We start from the raw sequence: 19,646 nt of genomic DNA, 5'->3' as shown, positions 1-19,646 counted from the left end.
CTGAGCCTTACAGACATTCTGGTGGGAAGGCAGGACGGGGCCAGTCTGACCCGGCCAGACGACCTTTTATTATAAGCTCACGGCCGGTAGAAACAGGTACAGTGGTTACCTGTGGGGCACAGAGGGCATACTGGGGTTAGTGTCCCATGAAAAGGAAAGATTCTGTCCCCCACAAAGCAATTCCTATGCTATAAACACCTGGTTCCTTTCAGAGCGGGACTCGCAAATCCAATCACATCGGATACAATCCTTGAAAGGGCAGGTCGCTTGCTCCTTGACCTCAGCCCTCCCCTCTTAAACGAGGTCGTCCACTGGACCAGTCACCTCCCTTCTGGGGTTCCCTGGCTGCCACAGCCACGTGGGGTCACTCATAACTCCCGGGTTCCCGTGTCATCAGCACAGGACACAATCCATGCAACACATGAAGTATAATCTTATACCAACGTGGCTTTTTGCAAACAGTGCCTTAGGCGTATGAATAATATCATTTACTTTACAAATAGATTTGTCAAAACACCAGAAATTATTTTAGAAGGAGGTTCAAAGAGAGACTTGACCATCTCTCATTTCTAAATTCACAGAGGCACCCTCAGTAGTGACCTCCACATCAAACCTATGCAATCTGAAAACAACCTGTCCTTTTTATTTCGTAAAATTAGGCCTCTCATTCGGAATCAACCAACAATTTCAAAATAAGAAGGACCGACAAGAAAATATTAAACTCCGATCCCCAAATGTCAATTCTGGCAGGAACCGAAGTGCAACTTTTTCTAAAAGTGTCCTTTCCCAGAAATATTCCCAAGGCCATCGAAGCTAAGAATATCTTTAAGATTCTGAAAATACAATCTCACATTTATAGCAGTGTCTGGCACTTGTTAAGTTCTCAAGAAATACTGACTGCACATTGAATACAAGTCATAAAAAATCGGGCAGCTTGTGCCCTGGCCGGTGTGGCTCCGTTGGTTGGAGCATCATCCCATATACCAGTGGTCGGCAAACTCATTAGCCAACAGAGCCAAACATCAATAGTACAACGAGTGAAATTTCTTTTGAGAGCCAAATTTTTTAAACTTAAACTTCTTCTAACGCCACTTCTTCAAAATAGACTCGCCCAGGCCGTGGTATTTTGTGGAAGAGCCACACTCAAGGGGCCAAAGAGCCGCATGTGGCTCGCGAGCCGCGGTTTGCTGACCACTGCCCTAGAAAACTACCTTAAAGTCACCTCACCGTACCTGGAAGTGTTTTGTTAAAAACAAGTTAATTAGTGAGGAAGTAGTTCCCCTGTAAGAGCAGCTGATTGCAATGCCTCCCATTTGGGTGGGTCTCGCCACGCTTGGAGGGAGGCCTGCATTGCCTGGCAGTTCTATTCCCTTACGTATCAAGTAGTTGATTTACCAGCTGTTGGCGAGTGAAGTCTCAATAGGGTTGCAATTGTGAGAGATGGAGGTGCGGGACCTGCCGGGACTGCACGGGGCCCCTCTGTGGTCGGCGAAGGCAGTGAGGGCGGGGCAGAGAAGGCAGCCCCTCGGGGAGGGCCTGGGCGGGGGCCAGCCACCTGACACACCTCTGTCTACCCGTGTCCAGGCAGCCCGCGCTCAGGACCTCGGAGCCGCCGCGTCCAGGTAGCCCGCGCTCACCTCACGACCTCGGAGCCGCCGCGTCCAGGTAGCCTGCACTCAGGACCTCGGAGCCGCCGTGTCCAGGCAGCCCGCGCTCACGACCTCGGAGCCGCCGCCGTTAACTTGAACAGGAGGCGGCAGACTGTGTACCTGACGACACCCCCACCCACGTTTTGAACACCGTCAGTGTGATGTCGGCCTGGTTCCGGGTGGGCCCAGAGCAAAGAGCGGGAGGAACCCTGATCACAGACGAGCGGTGCCACGGAAGCCCGGGTGGGAAGGCGCCCAGAGGTGACCGGCCTCTCAGGGACACCTGCCGAGAGCTGCCCCCCAGCCCCGGCCCCGGGCGCCCCGACATTACCTGCCTCGGCTGGTTGACTCTCGCTCCGGACGACAGCAGCAGCCGAGTGACATCCAGGTAGCCGCCCTGGGCAGCCAGGAAGAGGGCAGTGGCTCCATCCTGCGGGCAGCAAGGGGAAGGGTCAGAGGGCACCGTCCACGTTTACTGGGAGAGAAATCGCCTTTGAAACACATGCACTTAACACGGGTTTCCACTTCCACGCCCCGTTGTTCACATGCACAGTGAGCGCGTTATTCTTTGGAGAATGGTCCTGAGAGGTCACACTGAGTCAGACGGAAAGGCAAAGTTCAAAACAGAGTTTCCGGGGGAGTGATGACGTCTACGACGTCCCGACTGCACACGGTCCCGATGCCGGAGCCGACACCGCGAGCCTGGCAGCAGCCAGGTCTCCCCGACACGCAGCCCCCCCTTTTCTCGTCTGCACAGACCTCACTGGCTGCTCTCTGCGTTGGTGGCGTGATCTGAGACCACCCACTTTTTACTTTATTTATTTTAAAATATATTTTTATTGATTTCAGAGAGGTAGGGAGCGGGAGATAGAAACATCAATGATGACAGAATTATTGGTCGGCTGCCTCCTGCACGCCCCCTACTGGGGATCGAGCCCACAACCCGGGCAGGAGCCCCAACTAGGAATCACACTGTGACCTCCTGGTTCATAGGACGCTCAACCACCGGGCACGCCGGCCGGGCCAGCTTCATTACCTTTATCCCGAGTGGAAAACCCGCACACATCCTGGTGGAAAACACCCCCGCCCGCCAGGGGCACCCGCCACAGGTTAAAACACGGAGCACCCTTCCCTCCCGCAAGTCCAGCCACGCGGCGGTGCCGGAGTTAACCGTGCCAACGCTGGAAGGGTGTCCCAATGGAAAAGCTCACACCTACACGCTCATTACACGTGTGTGAGAGCACACGGTGCCCCGGGCATGAGGGCCAGGTGTCTAGTGGGGGAGGGCCGAAAATGTGGTCCTAGATTCTTCCACTCCTCACGGCCATCCTCAGCCACCTCCTCTCCCCGCGTTTTACTTTTTCCTACAAAACTGAAATCACATTTGCCACAAACCCTACGGGATCACATGACCATCAATAGAGTGCTTGGGAGATGTGTGAACCGCTGATTCGCCACAAGCAGACCAGCACGGCAGTGGCTGCCTTTCAAAGGGTCAGGTCTCCATCCACCAGCCTCACCTCTTTCCCAAATAACCTGATTTCTTTTAAAAAAATATATATTTTATTGACTGCAGAGAGGGAGGGAGTGGGAGAAAGAGAGAGAAGCATCGATGATGACAGAATCATTGATCGGCTGCCTCCTGCACGCCCAATACTGGGGATCGAGCCCGAAATCCGGGCATGTGTCCGGACCAGGGATCGAACCATGACCTCCTGGTTCATAGGTCAACGCTCAACTACTGAACCACACCAGCAGGGCCAAATAACCTGATTTCTCCTTTTTTTGTGCTTTTCTTCACAAATAAGCCCACAACAGAATGTATTTTGGTTTTTGGCAAGTCCACAGGCTGGGTTTGTCATGTTACCAATGGGTATGTATCACATGATTTTTGAAGATCCTAACTGCACAGGTGCATGAGATCCTTCACGTGTGAGAGGTTTAAAAGGGAAAAACAAGGGGGTGAATACGATTACGTGGTTTCTGTGCAGAAAAAGGTCATCGGGTAATCGATGTGTTTTGTTCCTTCTGTCTCAGACGAAAGTCCCATTGCTCATGAACCTGTCCTTGGAGCTGCCCCTCGCAGGCTGCGAGCGCCCGTGTGACGAGGGGTGAGCGAGGTCCCGGGAACACTCACGTAGAGCTGGTCGTGGACGTTGGCGCCGTGCTTCAGGAGGGTGTCCACCACCTGCCGGTGCCCGTACTGGCTGGCGGCCAACAGGGCAGTGCCCCCGTCCTGCGGGCATGCAAAGCACATGCTTTAGAAACGGCGCGGGCACAACGCGAACCCAACGCTGCTCCTCGTTCGGCGAGAACTTTGGAGAACTTTCCATAGATGACACCCAACTCACCTTTCCTCTCCGGCCCCTTCCCGTTCTCTTCTTTATTTTATTTTTGGTTGATCCTCCCCCAAGGGTCTTTTTCCATTGGTTTTTAGAGAATGTGGAAGGGAGGGGGAGAGACAGAGAGAAACATCGATGTGAGAGAGACACATCGATTGGTTGCCCGCCTCACACACCCCGACCAGGGCTGGGGAACCTGCCATCGAGGTACGTGCCCTGGACGGGAATCGAACCCTGGACCCCTTCAGTCCACAGGCCGACGCGCTATCCACTGAGCCACACCGGCCAGGGCCCCTTCCCGTTCTCCCATTGGCCGTGACAGGGCTCATCTGAAGGACGTGCTCGTGCTGGACTCTCGGGAGACCTGCCTGAGGTCGATGACGACTGTCTGGCCGAGTCCTTGGGATTAATCTGGAAACGCCCAGGCCTCCTGGACTCACCGACGTGACCGCTCTGTCAGCCACATGAATGCCCGGTCACTACGTCGTACACCGAGGCTATTACCACATCGTATGCCCACTGGGATCAGAAACAAAAACAACAGGAATCCCCAGGTCCAAGGACGACCATCGACCGCCCCTCCACAAGGGAGCAGAGACCAGGACGCGGCAGCCGTCAGCTCTGTCCTGAAACAGGGGTCCCCTGGGCATCTGGCCAGAGACCCTCCTGACAGACGTCGCTTCTTCCCGTGGCTCCGCCGGCCTCTGAGGCTCGGGAGCGCGTACAAGGCAGCCCTCTGAGGCCGCTGCCTCCACGGGACGAGCCCTGCACCCTTCAAGGATGGAGACGCACAGCGGTTCCGTGGGCCTCGCGTCCAGCTAGTGTTTGCCTGGAACGCAGGCCCGTCTGTCCAGGTCTCTGAAAACATGGGCCCTCGGACTCCACAGAGCCCTGCAGAGTGGGTGCGGGCTGATGTGGATGGAGAGGGACATCCCTGCGTTCCACCGGCTCTTCCTTCATTTCTGCAGCTAAATGAGAATTGGCTTTTATGCTAACCACACCGCACTCCGGACTCACCGCGTCTGCGGTCAGCGAAGCCCTGGCTTAATGGGTGTTCTCAGGTGCTGAGGCGAATCCTTCCCTCTCCCGTCTAGGGCTGGTGTCTGCTTGGCTCTGTGAATTGCTATGCGGGCATTTGAGCGAATTATAAATAATGCAAGAGCATGCCTTCTGGTTCTAAAATGCAGATCACAAACATGAGCGTGTGGTTTCTAATTTGGGCAGAGGGTTTTCCCCCAAATGCCCACCCTTTGGGGCCCATCCTCGGGTCCAGCAGGTCGAGGGTGAGGCCCAGAAGTTGGCCTTTTGTCCAGTCGTGTCAGGTGACGGTGGTGAGCAGGTGGTGGGTGGGCCTCCCGTGGAGAAGCTGCTGCAGGAGGTGGGTGTCCAGGCAGGGGAGGGCCCGGGGGACGCCTGTGGCTGAATGAGGCTCCAGCCAGGGCCGGGCTGGCGGGGGTGGGGAGGGGGGAGCTGAGTTCTGAAGGGTGAGGAACGGAGGGGAGAGACTGGAAGGCCACGGTGGGGGTGTGTGTGGGAGGGCTGGGTGAGCATCAAAAAACTGCTTAACAGCAGCCCTGAGCACCCACGTTTCCCAGCTTTGTTCTGTCCATTTTCCCAGCTCTTTGCCGAAGGAATTTAGAGCTCAGATGAGATAGGGTGGCTGATGTGGAAGAGCTGATACCATTTATTTTTAAAAAGCACATTTTGGGGCAAAAGGATTCAATAACGATGAGAACAACTGTTGACACAGTCAGTTTCATGACAGGGTCCTATGAAGACTCAGAGCCCCCTGACATCTCTCCTCCCGTGGGGAGCTTCTGGACACCCCAGCTGACCTAGTGGAGACCCAGGGAATGCCCCCCGGGGCCCAGGTTCCCCGAGTCCCGGGGCAACACGAACCGGCCCCTGCACAAGGCTTTACGCCAGCACTAACTTGCCGACCAGGAAGACCGAGGCAGCCATGTGGCCACACAGGACCCTTCTGACATAGTTCAACGAGTTTAGGTTCAGGCTTGTAAAACGTAGCCTTCTGTGTTTAGTTGTATTACTTTTACAATCCTACATAATAAAAGGCTAATATGCAAATCAACCAAACGGCAGAATGACCGCTCGCTATGACACGCACTGACCACCAGGGGGCAGATGCTCAACACAGGAGCTGTCCCCTGGCGGTCAGTGCGCTCCCACAGGGGGAGCGCCGCTCAGCCAGAAGCCGGGCTCACGGCTGGCGAGCGCAGCGGCGGTGGTGGGAGCCTCTCCTGCCTCCGTGGCAGCGCTAAGGATGTCTGACTGCCAGCTTAGGCCCACTCCCTGCCAGAAGCAGTCCCAGACTGCAAGAGGGTGCAGGCCAGGCTGAGGGACCTCCTCAAGTGCACAAATTTCGTGCATCGGGCCTCTAGTGAAAAACAAAATAATTCATATAAAAATATGAGCACACGTGTATTCTGTACGTCCTACCCAGCATGTTTGGAGGCCTGGACGCAGTCCCACAACAGGTTTCAGAAAAGACAGGAACCTGCTAGCCAGATCTTTATGGAGTCATCATTTTAATAGTGAAAAGAAACTCCCTTGATAGTGAAATATTAGATCCAATGAATTAAGAAAACCTAAAAGTTTCCAACTGGGGCAAATTTTCAGGAATTTCTTGTTATGACACGACCAGAAATAAGCTGACAATTACAAGAAAGTCCTGGCAGTTCAATCCTCCTACTGCAGTGTGATCACTCACACGCGCATTCTGCGCTCAGCTTGCTTATCCGCGTGCCCACGATGAACAATAAGTGGATCCGCGTGCCCACGACGGACAGGAAGTGGCTTCTGCTGCCCGGCTAGATGAACTGCCATCATCTTCTACGACATATCAGCTCAGCGCGGGCGTCGCAGAAGGCAACTCCCTGCTGGAACCACTGGGATCGTACAGCCTCTCCCATCACAGCCTGGGATTAACCTCGAGGCAGAAACAAACCCGTGGAAACGGGGAAGGTTGAAGCCCCTGCCGCTGCGCCCATCCTGGTACCACGAGCTCGTGTCCCGGAGCAGAAGCTAAAGTGCAGGAGAGTCTAACTCCTCACCACGCCCCCGACTGTGAGCCCGGAGGAAACATGTCGTGTTTTCATCTGAATCCCTAGGGCGGCCCCGAGCGACTACGAGGAACCACGTGAAACCACCCCCCAGGCTCCACCATCTCGTAAGAGGGCAGCACAACCTCGTACGACCGGTGAAGAGGCACGAATGCTCGCGGCGGCGCAAGTGCTTCAATAAGGATGAAGTCACGGAGGTTGACTTACTTTGGTCCGAAATTCAGTGGATGCTCCGAATTCGAAGAGAAACCGCACGACGTCATTGTGGCCTTGCTGGGCGGCGAAGAACAGGGCGGTGGTGCCTGACTGGAGAGAGAGGCTGGTTTTAAAGGACGTTCCCTTACCCCTGGCCCCGCAGCTCGGCTGGTCAGAGCTTCGACCCCGTGAGCCAGGTTTGCGGGTTCCATCCCAGCCAGGGCGCCGACAGGAAGCCACGGATAAATGCCTAAGTGGAACAACAAGCCAACGCTCCTCTCTCTCCTTCTCCCTCTCTCTCTCTCTGCCCCACACCCCCGCCCCCCATAAATAAAAATTAAAAAAAAAAGACATTTGGTTACATTACATTTAGGTTATATATTTTCAAACAAAACAAAACTACATCCTTGCGTATAGAACTTCTAGTCTAGGAAGGGGCCAGGTCTGCACTGATTGTACTCTTTGATCAGAGAAGGAACGAGCGAAAGGCAAACTTCACTCCTGGCTCAGTGGATGGGGGTGGACGTGGTCCTACGCCCGGGAGCCTGTGTATTACTATCTGGAAAAGACGTGGTCAATGAAGGATTCTGAGAGGAGGCGCTTTCCCCTGGGCCCTGAATCCGATGACGAGCGTCACTGTCGGAGCAAGGCAGAGCGCTATTTACCTCAGAGAAGAGGGCAGGCAGCGTGACCCCAGAGAAGAGACTACGGTGATGGGGCCGCACGTCAAAGAACGCCAGCAGCCGCCGGGAGCCGGGAGAGGCAAAGAACGCCCTCGAGCCCGCAGGGGGAGCGTGGCCTGGAACCCCCTGACGGCTCTGTCCTTCAGAACCTCGAGAGGAAGCTGCTCTGTCGCTTTAAGCCCCCAGCTCGTGGTCACTTGTTACCGCAGCCGTGGGGGACGGATGGGCTGGAGTAGCATTGGGGCACACGGCCTTCGTTCACACGGGATCATGGGTAGTGGTCTGGTTGCACAATGTCTCGCCCCAGAGCAGAAAGCCATCCGTGCGAGAGAGGATGCAAGTAATTCACGCCGACGGGCAAAAGGCATTTCCCCAAATCGGACACGTCAACAAGAAACAGGCCGATTCCTGTTTTAAACTCATCCAGGGTATTTTGAGACACACTTTTTAGTATCCTTTCTTCACAGTATAAGCCTACTCAATGATTGGGACCCAAATCATGGTGTAATCTGAGCAAAATGACCATCCCTCTGATGTGGGCATCTTTCATTTAAAGATACTCTTGCCCGGCCCATGTGGCTCCGTGGTGAGCGCTGACCTATGAACCAGGAGATCACCGTTCATTCCCCGGTCAGGGCACATGCCTGGGTTGCTGGCTCGCTCCCCAGTGGGGGGCGTGCAGGAGGCAGCCGATTGATGATTCTCTCTCATCATTGATGTTCCTATCTCTCTCTCCCTTCCTTTCTGAAATCAATTACACAATTAAAAAAATAATAATTTAAAAACCAATAAAAACACCTAAAAAAAGAATGGCTCGGGTGACAGGCTGGAAGTTTCCACAGAGGGCAGCTGAGAAGGCTCAGGAGCTGACACTGGCTGGACGTCCGCTGAACACATCCTCAGGCACGCGTTGCAGCCAGGCAGCCGGACCTCTAACCACATCCCTTAGACACGCAAACGCTCTGTCCCAGCACCAATCAGTCCTCCCTCTTCCCGTGGGATGAGACGCTGGAGCTCACACCATTCTCATCGAGATCATTCTGTTTTTAGGAGGACGGTGTCACCAACCTGTTCTTAGAGGCTCACTCGCTGCACTCTCTCAGCCACCCCCAGCAAACCGTGTTCCCAAAGGATTTCGCTGACTGGCTGTGTGCCGACCACTGAGCCACACTGGCCGGGCGTCATTCTTATTCCAGGGCAAACCCTGACCTACCTCTCTCTGGAGGTTGATGTCCGCGCCCTGGAGGACGAGCTCCCGCACGCAGTCTATGTGGCCCGCGTAGGAGGCGACCATGAGGAGCGAGGTGCCGCCCTGGAGGGAGGAGAGACAGGGAGCGTGAGCCCTGGGCCGTCGTGTGTCCGAGGGTTGCGGCGAGGAGGCCCGGGAGCCAGCCCCACCAGGGCTCCTCGGAGCGCGTCCCACCGTGCTGGCCTGGCTCTGAGTCACCTCACGCGGCAGACTCGGCGGGGAAAGCAACTGGGAGGCTGGTTTTCCGTTTAAAAACTGGCTCCTGCCATTTCCTTCAGAAATGCAGTCCCCAGTGGGCAGGGTCCCTGCATCTGCAAGCAGCAGCGATGCGAGGGCCTCATGTGGGTCCGTAATCAAGATTCCTCAGCCCCAACACTGCTGTTCATGCAAAAAACGGCTAAAGGTGCCAGCTGGTTTTCTGGGCTCGGAGTCTTTGTCTTCACAGGGTTAGGGTGGAGGGGACGGCACTGTGATGAGATGAGAGCCTCTAGACCAGTGGTTCTCCACCTTCCTAACGCCGCGACCCTTCAATGCAGCTCCTCATGTGGTGGGGACCCCCAGCCATAAACTTATTTTCGTTGCTACTTCATAACTGTAATTTGGCTACTGTTATGAACCGTAATGTAAATATCTGTGTTTTCCGATGGTCTTAGGTTGAGAACCGCTAGCAGGGTCGCCTAAGACCGTCGGAAAACACAGATATTTACATTATGGTTCATTAACAGTAGCAAAATGACAGTTATGAAGTAGCAACGAAAATAAGTTTATGGCTGGGGGTCACCACAACATGAGGAGCTGTATTGAAGGGCCGCGGCGTTAGGAAGGTGGAGAACCACTGTTTTAGAAGGAGGAGTCAGGAGCCCTGGGTCCAAGCCGGCCTTTGTCGTGAACCCACGTGCAAGGGGCAGGTGCCCGTGTTGCGGGCTTTCACCTCATCTTTGCCATGCGTGGGCCGGGCATCACGGTCTCTCCGGCTTCTGGGTTCAGGCCTGGAGGTGCATCTGATACAGACCCTCCCATCCAGTGAGACTTCTGCAATTGAATTCAGTGTTTTTTTCCAAGGGCTTGAAGAGTGGCCTGAACCACCACCTCGGGCCTGGCCAGGAACAGAGGGTCCATTCCAACCGGGACAAAGGAAGGAAGTTTCACAAAGCCATCTGCAAGGCTGTGCCCGGGGGTGGGGGAGTGGGGGGGGCCTGAAGGCACAAGGCCAAGGGGGGCTCCCAGGCTGCCGCTGCCAGACAGAGCAGTGAGGGGGGAGCACTGGGCTCCCCAACATCCCTGTCCTGCCCCCCTCGGACGCCTGCCGACGCTCCCATCGGCCAAACCCAACGGGAAGCCAGAGGGAAGCAGCCCCCGGGGCCGGCACACAGCTCAGGGCTGGGCACCCGGGAGGCTGTGGGGGCGGAGCTGCAGGTGCAAACTCCAGACCCCCTGCACGGAGGCCCCCGAGGGGGACGGAGCCCACGGCCTCTCCCGGGTGCTGGGCTGACCTCCATGCCCAAACGTGTGCCACAAAAGCTGGAAACGGCACGTCCTGTTTTCAGGAAAACAGTAAGGCTCCTCTGAAGAACATCTTTATTTAAATCCTAACATCAAACCATCTCTGCTCTCTGCCCCCCCCCCCCCTCTCTCTCATCTAGGTCCTACTTGCCCCAGATGTGAAGTCCCTCTGGGGCGGGAGGGCGGCCTGGCCAGCGGCAGTGTCTATTCTTAGTTCCTTTAATTGCCAATTAGTGTGTTGGCGTTTGCAAAGGTAATGAGAGAATGAGCAGGGGTGGGGGTGGGGAGCTCCATTCTCCTCTCTCTCTCTCTCTCTCTCTCTCTCTCTCTCTCTCTCTCTCTCTCTCTCTCCCTCTCTCTCTCTCTCGTCCTCCTAGGAAAAATCCGACTCCCAGTCTATGGCAGCCCGTCTGCTCTTCGTTCTCTCGCCTTCCCAGGGAGCAGCTGGTTTGAATTCTGACTGCGCGCCGGGCGCTGCCTGGATCAGCCGATTCTGACTCCGGGAAGTGCCGCCCCACTGTGGCCTCCTGTTCTAAGCCGGATTGCTGCCCAGTGCAGTTCTACGTTGTCCCCCCGGCCCCTGGGCTTTTGGACACGGGTAAAGCGAGCACACGCGTGAGAGAGTAGCCAAGCCCTGGGAGGGAACCGGGTTTGAGGTGCTCTCCTGCCCGCGGGGACCTGGCGCGCCCTGGGCACGCGTGTACCGAGCGGGGCCTGCGTACACGGTCCCTGCAGTCCACGTCCACGCGGCCGCTGTTCAGCAGCAGCCGGAGCAGAGCCAGGTTTCCCCTCCTCGCGGCCCAGAACGCGGCGTTGGCGAGCGGCGTCTCCTTCTGCAGAATCAAATGAAACAGGATCGCAAAGTCAACATCGGCAACGTGACCACGTCGGCAGCATACACCCTTCTCAGACGTGCCCTAGCCTGTGCTCTAATAAACTGGGTTACGGAATACACTGCTTTATTTTTTAAAATATGCTTTTACTAGAGGCCCGGTGCAAGAAATTCGTGCACATTAAAAGGGGATTCATTAGAGGAAATAATTTAATATTGTTATTTGCCCTTTCTCTATAACAGAAGTGTCAGAGATGAAAGAAAATTAGTAAAATGTATATGAAAACCTTCCTCCTGTCAGAGTCTGGGGCTCACCACGGGACCCAGAGTCAAGTCCCTGTCCACCCACATGCCCCTCAAAATCCTGAGAGACCCAGACCCAGCCGTGCCCCCCCCCCCCTCATTGGGCTAGATCTAGACCCGTAAGTCCCACCCTTGTCAAGCCCCGCCGGGCAGGGGGCATAGCCTCAGGTCCCCTGGCCCGGCGCCAGGATGGGGGGCATGGCCTGAGGTCCCCCAGCCCAGACCTGGGGGCGTGCCTTGAGGTCCCCTGTCAAGCCCAGCCAGGCAGGGGGGCGCAGTCTCAGGTTCCCTGGCCCAGTGCTGGGGTGGGGGTGCGGCCTGAAGTCCCCTGTTAAGCCCCACCTGGTGGGGGGCGGGGCCTGAGGTCCCCTGGCCTGGCACTGGTGCAGGGGGTGTGGCCTGAGGTCCCCTGTCAAGCCCCACGGGGGTGGGGAAGGGCGTAGCCTCAGGTCCCTGCTGATTGCTCGTTAAGGCTCCTTATGGGAACTTGGCCTCAGCTGTGGGTGCAGCCAGCTTTGTGATGGAGTGATGGTCAATTAGCATATTCCCTCTTTATTAGATAGGATTGATTTCCGAGAGGAAGGAGAAGGAGAGAGAGAGAGGCATCAATGATGAGAGAGAATCATTGATTGGCTGCCTCTTGCATGCCCCACACTGGGGATCAAGCCTGCAACCCGGCATGTGCTCTGAGGAATCGAACCCTGACCTCCTGGTTCATAGGTCGACACTCAACCACTGGGCCACACCGGCCGGACTGGAACGCACTGTTTTATAGCCGATGTGGGCCAGGGCTGTTAACGAGGCGTGAGTTGTTGATAACACAGCACTATTAATACCCCATTTCCCACCAAGGCGCTCGCCTTCCTGCCGGTGTCTTTGTTCGCCGTTTCCTTTTTGCTTGAAGTGAGTTCTGCCCCCTCCTGCAAGGCCCAAGTTCTTTAAAGGCGATTTCCTCTGGGAAACGTTCCCAAACCTCTCTTCCCCTCTCAGCAGAGAAACCGCGCCCAGCCTGACCTCCCAAGGGGCCCAGCAGCTCCTTCTCTGTGCTCCCACAGTTCTGCCAGCCCCGGTGGTCGGGCGGAGCCACGCTTTCTCGCCACCTGGTGTTCTTGGCTTTAGCCGGAAGCTGCCGGAGGTTCCGGTTGAGACCCAGGAGCTCCGGGCAGAAAACGCCGCTACGTGTCTTCGTGGGTCCTTCATGCTGGGTTGTTTTAAGTTGCAAAGTTGCCAGGCCGGCGTGGCTCAATGGTGAGCGTCAACCTATGAACCAGGAGGTCACGGTTTGATTCCCGGTCAGGGCACATGCCGGGTTACAAGCTTGATCCCCAGCGTGGGGTGTGCAGGAGGCAGCCGATCCATGATTCTCTCTCTCATGGATGTTTCTCTCTCTCTCACCCTCTCCCTTCCTCTCTGAAATCAATAACAATATATTAAATAAATAAATAAATGAATAATAAAGTTGCCCAGTGAACGTTGGAACCGGACCTCTGGGAGGAAGAGCTGGAGGACAGCCCCCGAGTGGGAGGGCGGAGCTGGCCGCGGTACAGCCGCCGCCTCTAAACCAGGGACGTGGGATTGGAGAGAACGGTGTGTGCGTGGGGGGGGGGGGCAGCAGGGGGAGGGCAGGCTGGGACCGACCACCACGGGCCTCAAGCCCAGCCCTGCACTAGGCACGGCGTGGCCTGATGGGTGTGTGAGGACCTCATTCCAGAACCTTCCGCACACATGGCCTGCCCTGTAGTCTAAGCTACGGTTTAAACGGTGCCGGTCACCTGTGGGGCCCACACATCAGAAATGCCTACAAAGGCTCATTTCCTTCCTTCGCTCCTGTCCCCCACCCCCCAATATATTTTTATTGATTTCAGAGAGGAAGGGGGAGAGAGAGAGAGAGAGAGAGAGAGAGAGAGAGAGAGAGAGAAACATCCATGATGAGAGAGAATCATGGATCAGCTGCCGCCTGCACACCCCTCACTGGGAATGTGGCCGCAACCAAGGCACATGCCCTTGACCGGAATCAAACCTGGGACCCTTCAGTCTGCAGGCCGACACTCCATCCACTGAGCCAAACCAGCTAGGGCGGCTCCCGTTTTCTTTACAAAGTTAGAACCAACAGGCAACGTAAACTCAGGTACCAGTAGGGGTACGGGAACTAAATAAGAATTTTGCTGATCTCGGAAACATGTCTAGTCTTCACGCTGTTTACCGAAGAGATGATCCTGGTGGCCTTCCATCACCCACCTGGCCCACAGGCCTCGGATGCGACGGCTTTTAAGCCGATGGAGAAGGCACTCGGTACACCGAAGGCACCTCCACTGGGTTAGAGAGAAGCCACAGCAATGCAGCCACGCCGCGGGGCCAGCTAAGGAAAGCACAGCGACAGCGGGGGGTGTGAGGACCTCATTCCAGAACCTTCCGCGCACACCGCCGAGTGCTCTCTGCATTCTCGGAGGAGAGCAGGGCAGAGCGGGGAGCGGTAAGCGGATTGCAAACATACTCTGAATAGCTCCCTGGCTCCGCGAGGAGGAAAAAACTCACCTCAAATTCCAGGTGAACCATTTCCTTCCCCTGAAGGTGCACCTTTTACCGTCCCAGGCGTCTGCGGCGAACGCCAGGGTGGTGTCCACACCCAGGGCCGTGGCTCCTGCCCCAGGCGGGCTCCCCCGTTAGAGCGGTTATGAACCGGGTGAAGCGAGAGCAAGACCGGTTTGCGTGGACCGTAAGTCACCAAACAACGCCCTTTAATCGCAGGATCGATCGCCGAGGCCACCGAGCCCGGAGGGCGAGTAGGAAGAGCATCGAGGACGCCCTGCGAGCGGCTCTGCTGGCTCGTCCTGGAACACGCGACTCCAGAGGCATGCACTCAGGGCCTTGTCAGTGGTTCTGCTGCTTCACCCGAGCCCCAGAGCCTCTCAGCGCCCTCAGCAAACCCGTCTCCCACGTCCTGAGCCTCGGCCCCTCTCCCGCCCCGGCCTCACCTGGGTTCCCACGAGGCTCCAGGAAGCCAGCAGCTGCACAATAAGCGTGAACAGCTCCCTTTCCCCACAGGCTCCGTGTCCTGGGAGGCGGGGGCCGGATAGAGCGCCGACTTGGGGTGGGAAGAGCTGGGTCTGAGTTCTGACCAGCTGCTCCCCGCTCTGTGCCCTGGGAGGTTACCCCGCTTCTCTCGCCCAGGACCGTGGGATAAGATGGCAGCACCTCCCTCCGTGCGGTCGGAGGGCGGGATGAGGTAACACACAAACGTGCTCCCCCCTCTCCCTCTCCCTCCCTCTCTGAAATCAGTAAGAATATATTTTAAAACAATAAATTCAGAAAAATACTTGTCCCGGCTGATTTGCCGGTCACTAGCAGTGCTAGGGACATGGGCACTGCCAGGGGCCGGGACCAGCGGGGCAGCCACCTGATTTCGGCTCACAGACGGCTTCCCGGCCCAGGGGACAGGAGCCACGCCGGGAGGTGTCCGTTACGGGGGCCGGGGGGCTGGGGGGCCGGAGCAGGAGGGCTGACCCTGTGGCCAGAGCAGAGAAGGGTCAGTTCCACCGGAGGAAGCGGCAGGACGGCTCGGAGAGGCGTTCTTGGGACGAGTGCTGAAGGTGAGCAGGGGTCCCGCAGACAGGACAGGGGGTGAGGGAAGATGTGACCCCCCAGGATCCGGGCCCCTCTCCGCCTGGCAGGGCTGGAATGGAGGTGTGAGGAGACAGGGCAGGCGCGCAGGGCAGGGGGCGGGCCGCATCCTGAGGGTCGGCTGGGCCTGGCTGAGGGAGTCTGCACTCCATCCTGGGGGGCAGGCGCAGCGAGGAGGGGCGTGGAGGTGGGCGAGACCGTCGCTTTGAAGGTCCGGGGCAGCCCCAGGAGAGGGCCCAGGACGGGAGGAAGGCGGCCTGGCCCTGCTGCCTGCTCCCGGCTCTCAGGAGCCGATGAGGTCGGCGTCTACGAGGCAAGGAGCTGCTGCACGGCCAGGGCATGGCGACGGCCGAGCTGAGACACCACAGTGGGAGGCAGGAGACCGACCGGCCGCCAGGAGCTACACTGACGCGGTCGGTCTGGGACGGTGGGAGCGGAGGGAGGAGCAGCCGGTGCTGACCCCTCAGACAGGACACACGAATCACCTGGTGACCTCCGCCCTCCAGGCCGCTGCCCGCACACCAATGGCGGCCGCGCCTGGCCATTCAGGGACGTCGGGATCCTAGAGGGACGGGTTTCAGGAATGACGATGAGATCAGCTTGAACGTGCTGCTTCCGGTGCCCGTGGGCATCGAGGTGGAAGCCTGTTCTGCACCACGCGGCACACAGCCTGCACGCCCCGCTCACGTGAGCCTCCACGCGGCACACGGCCTGCACGCCCCACTCACGTGAGCCTCCCCACAGCTCAGCGAGGTGGGAGCCGGCCCCCACGGCACCGATGAGGGAAGCGGGCGATGACAAGGCGGCTCGGCGCAGGCGGTTGGAGCTGGCGCTGCCTGTTACCATCACCGTGCCGCCTCCGGGGAGCTCTCCTGGGACAGCGAGGAGCGGGCAGCACGGGCCCACGGCTCCTTCCTGTCCTCCTCCCAGCTCCTCTTCTGCCGCGAGGCGAAGCCCCCGACCTTCCTTCTCTTTGGGGTCAATGCCCACGACACATGACGCTTCCTGGGTTCATACAAACCTCCTCGGCACAACACGGACAACACCACCGATGCTGGGCTTGGACGGGCAACTCCTTCACCCCCCAGGAGGCGCGCCGTGAAAATGCGGCACAGAAACCGCGCTGCGACCACGTAGCCTCGTCCTCCCCCCACAGGGCCCGGGGCCTCCCAGGCCGGCTGCGGCCATGGTATGAGGAACAGCACCGACAGCAACCTGAGCCCTCGCCCGTGTCAGCGTGTGCCACGCACTCTCCTGCTCGGATGCATCTCATCCCAGAACAACCCCATCGCGCGAGCGCTGTTCCCACCCGCACTTTACCGATGAGCACACTGAGGCCCACAGTGAGGACTCGAGGTCTTACAGCTAGAAGGAAGAGGAGGATTCGAACCCACGTCTGCTCGAGTCCAGAGTCCGAGGTCTCGTATCTTATTGCCCCGTGAGGAAGGCTGAACACAAACCTCAGGGTGCCGTATTCTCTTCCCTCCCCCTCGTTTACTGCCAGGATTTGGCTCCCGCACTGCTCATCAGCGCACCTCCAGAAACTAAGCACAGGAAGGAAGGGCGAGGAAACACGGAGGGGGGGGGGGGGGCGCGGGAGTGGTTTTTGGGCAGAACTGGAATTCCGATGAAAAGCCAAGAGATCTAAGCCACGGGTTTGAAAAGGGGTTTAGAATAACGTGGGTTTCAGTTGTACCCTATTAAGTCCATCAAGAGGACAGGAGCTTCGTTCCATAATGTGTGACGGAGGCCGCATCCAATCAGCACCCGACGAAGGGCCTAGGAGCCCGGCGCGGGAGGACGCATTGCGCATGTTACCGGCTCTTCTACCGCACGGTCCCCCTTGGTGCGGCGTGCTCGAAGGGTTCAGGATGTGCTCTAGACTTTGAAGGAGCTGCACCCTGTGCTGTCAGCGCTGCTTCGCTTTGTGGGAGGCATCGGAGGAGAAAAGGGTGATTTGCCCCTGGCATCCTGCCTCAGAGGGGGGTTCATGTCACCCCAGCATCTCCAAATCAGTGGTTAGTCTGTTTACAACATAGGTGACCAGAACAGCAAATCTAGAGAGATCGGAAGCAGATGAGCAGAATCTAAGGCTGGGAGGTTCGGGGGATAGAGTGTGACTACTACTGTGCCGGAAGCCAGTTCCCGCGTGTCATAACTGCAAGAGTTTCATCGGAAGGTTGATGGAACTTGGGGACTCAACAAGGGCTGAGTCACATATGTTACCGCCTGTTGGGAATGGCTAAAGGCCTTTCCCAAAACCTGAAAAGGATGACTGCTTGCTGCCAGACAGCTCAGGGCATCTCAATCTACATGTTATTGCCTCCTCCTGGCCAAACACCTGAACAGCAGGAGGTAATTCCCCAATCTGACAATGGATTCTGTACCTAACCCTGCCCTTTGATGTGTATACCTCCACCACGCCTTAGGACAATTTGTGTTAATAAATAGCAAGGGGTCCTGAGACAAGGAGAACTTGGTTTCTTTAGCCAAGCTCCTCTACACTCCCCGCCCCCTCCCCGCCCATGTGCCTTTCAAAATTATGTTTCGTCTCTGGACTCTTATTTAATTTATGCACAGCCCCTTCTCCACGTTTCCTGAACCCTTCTAGATGCCAGATCAAGACCGCGGCGATACTGCTGGGTGTGCGACTTCTTAGGGGGGGTGAAAACATCCTAAAATTAATTGTGCTGATGGTGGCACAACTCTGTGACTATACTAAAACTGAAATGAACACTTTAATGCTTTTCTTATTGATTTCAGAAAGAGGAAGGGACAGGGAGAGACAGAAATATCAATGATGAGATAGAATCATTGATCAATGGGCTGCCTCCTGCACACTCCCTACTGGGAATCGAGCCCACAACCCGTGCATGTGCCCTGATCTGACCGGGAATCACAGAGACCTCCTGGTTCATCGGTCAACGCTCAACCACAGAGCCACACCGGCCGGGCGGTAGCTCAGTCTTTTGACGGGTGAGTGATCCCACTGTCGGGCCAGATCATCTTGTGGATGAATGTGTGTGCCCTCCCCCCACCAAATCCCAACCCCCCGGCGATGCACTGCGAGGTGGGCCTTCGGAGGTAATTCAGTCTAGACTGGGCCCTGGCGGGAGAGCCCCAGGGCAGGGGTAGTGCCCTTAAGAGACATGAGAGCTTCCTCTCTCCCGTGGGAGGTCCTGGGCACCCGGCCTCCAGCCGTGGGAGCTACAGGAGTCCCTGAATGGCAGCCACGTGGACTAACGTAAACCACATTTCACTTCTCATCGCTTGCTGGACCTTTGGGCTGTTTGCACTTTGGAGCTATTATGAGTAACGTTGCTGTGAACGTTTGTGTGTAAATTTTGGTGTGAACATATGTTTTCATTTCTCTTGGGTTTATATCTGGGACTGACGTTGTGGGTCATGTGGTAGCTCTGTGTCTAACTTTCTGAAGAACTATAATGTGGCTGCATCATTTCCTCTTCCTACCAGCCATGTCTGAGGGTTCCTGTTTCTCCACACCTTTGACAACAACACCTGTCATTGCCTTGTTGATTAGTCACCCTAGGGCAGTCGTCGGCAAACTCATTAGTCAGCAGAGCCAAATATCAACAGGACAACGAGTGATATTTCTTTGGAGAGCCAAATTTTTTAAACTTAAACTTCTTCTAACGCCACTTCTTCAAAATAGACTCGCCCAGGCCGTGGTATTTTGTGGAAGAGCCACGCTCCAGGGGTCAAAGAGCCGCATGTGGCTCGCAGTTTGCCGACCACGGTCCTAGGGGGTGGGAAGGGGCATCTCACTGTGATTTTTTTTTAAATATATATTTTTATTGATTTCAGAGAGGAAGGGAGAGGGAGAGAGAGATAGAAAGATCAATGGTGAGAGAGAATCACGGATCAGCTGCCTCCTGCACGCCCCACACGGGGGATGGAGCCCGCAACCTGGCATGTGCCCTGACTAGGAATGGAACCGTGACCTCCAGGTTCATAGGTCGAGGCTCCATCACTGAGACGCACTGTAATTTTGGCTGGCATTTCCCTGATGACTAATAATGTTGAGCATCTTTTCGGTGGCTCATTGGCCATTTGTATATCCTCTTGGGAGAAATGTGCATTCATGTCCTTTGCCCATTTTAAAATTGGGTTGTCTTTTTATTGTCGAGATATCTATCATCACTTAGAGACGTTCAAACGCCTGCCATTT

At 56.5% G+C, this 19,646-nt stretch overlaps 1 protein-coding gene across 1 annotated transcript in view; it reads right to left on the bottom strand.

Annotated features, from left to right (window-relative positions):
* ANKRD29 (ankyrin repeat domain 29) overlaps positions 1–19,646 on the bottom strand; it is a 30,425-nt gene that overhangs the window by 8,602 nt on the left and 2,177 nt on the right. The window contains exons 2-6 of the mRNA XM_079784019.1: positions 11,406–11,534; positions 9,163–9,261; positions 7,279–7,377; positions 3,787–3,885; positions 1,981–2,079 (exon numbers count right to left, since the gene is read on the bottom strand). Coding sequence (XP_079640145.1) covers positions 1,981–2,079; positions 3,787–3,885; positions 7,279–7,377; positions 9,163–9,261; positions 11,406–11,534 — 525 coding nt within the window. The remainder of the gene's footprint in view (positions 1–1,980; positions 2,080–3,786; positions 3,886–7,278; positions 7,378–9,162; positions 9,262–11,405; positions 11,535–19,646) is intronic.

Source organism: Cnephaeus nilssonii, assembly GCF_951640355.1.
Source record: "Cnephaeus nilssonii genome assembly, chromosome: 11".
In the NCBI taxonomy this organism is placed as follows: domain Eukaryota; kingdom Metazoa; phylum Chordata; class Mammalia; order Chiroptera; family Vespertilionidae; genus Cnephaeus; species Cnephaeus nilssonii.
This window is presented reverse-complemented; position numbering and strand designations above follow the sequence as displayed.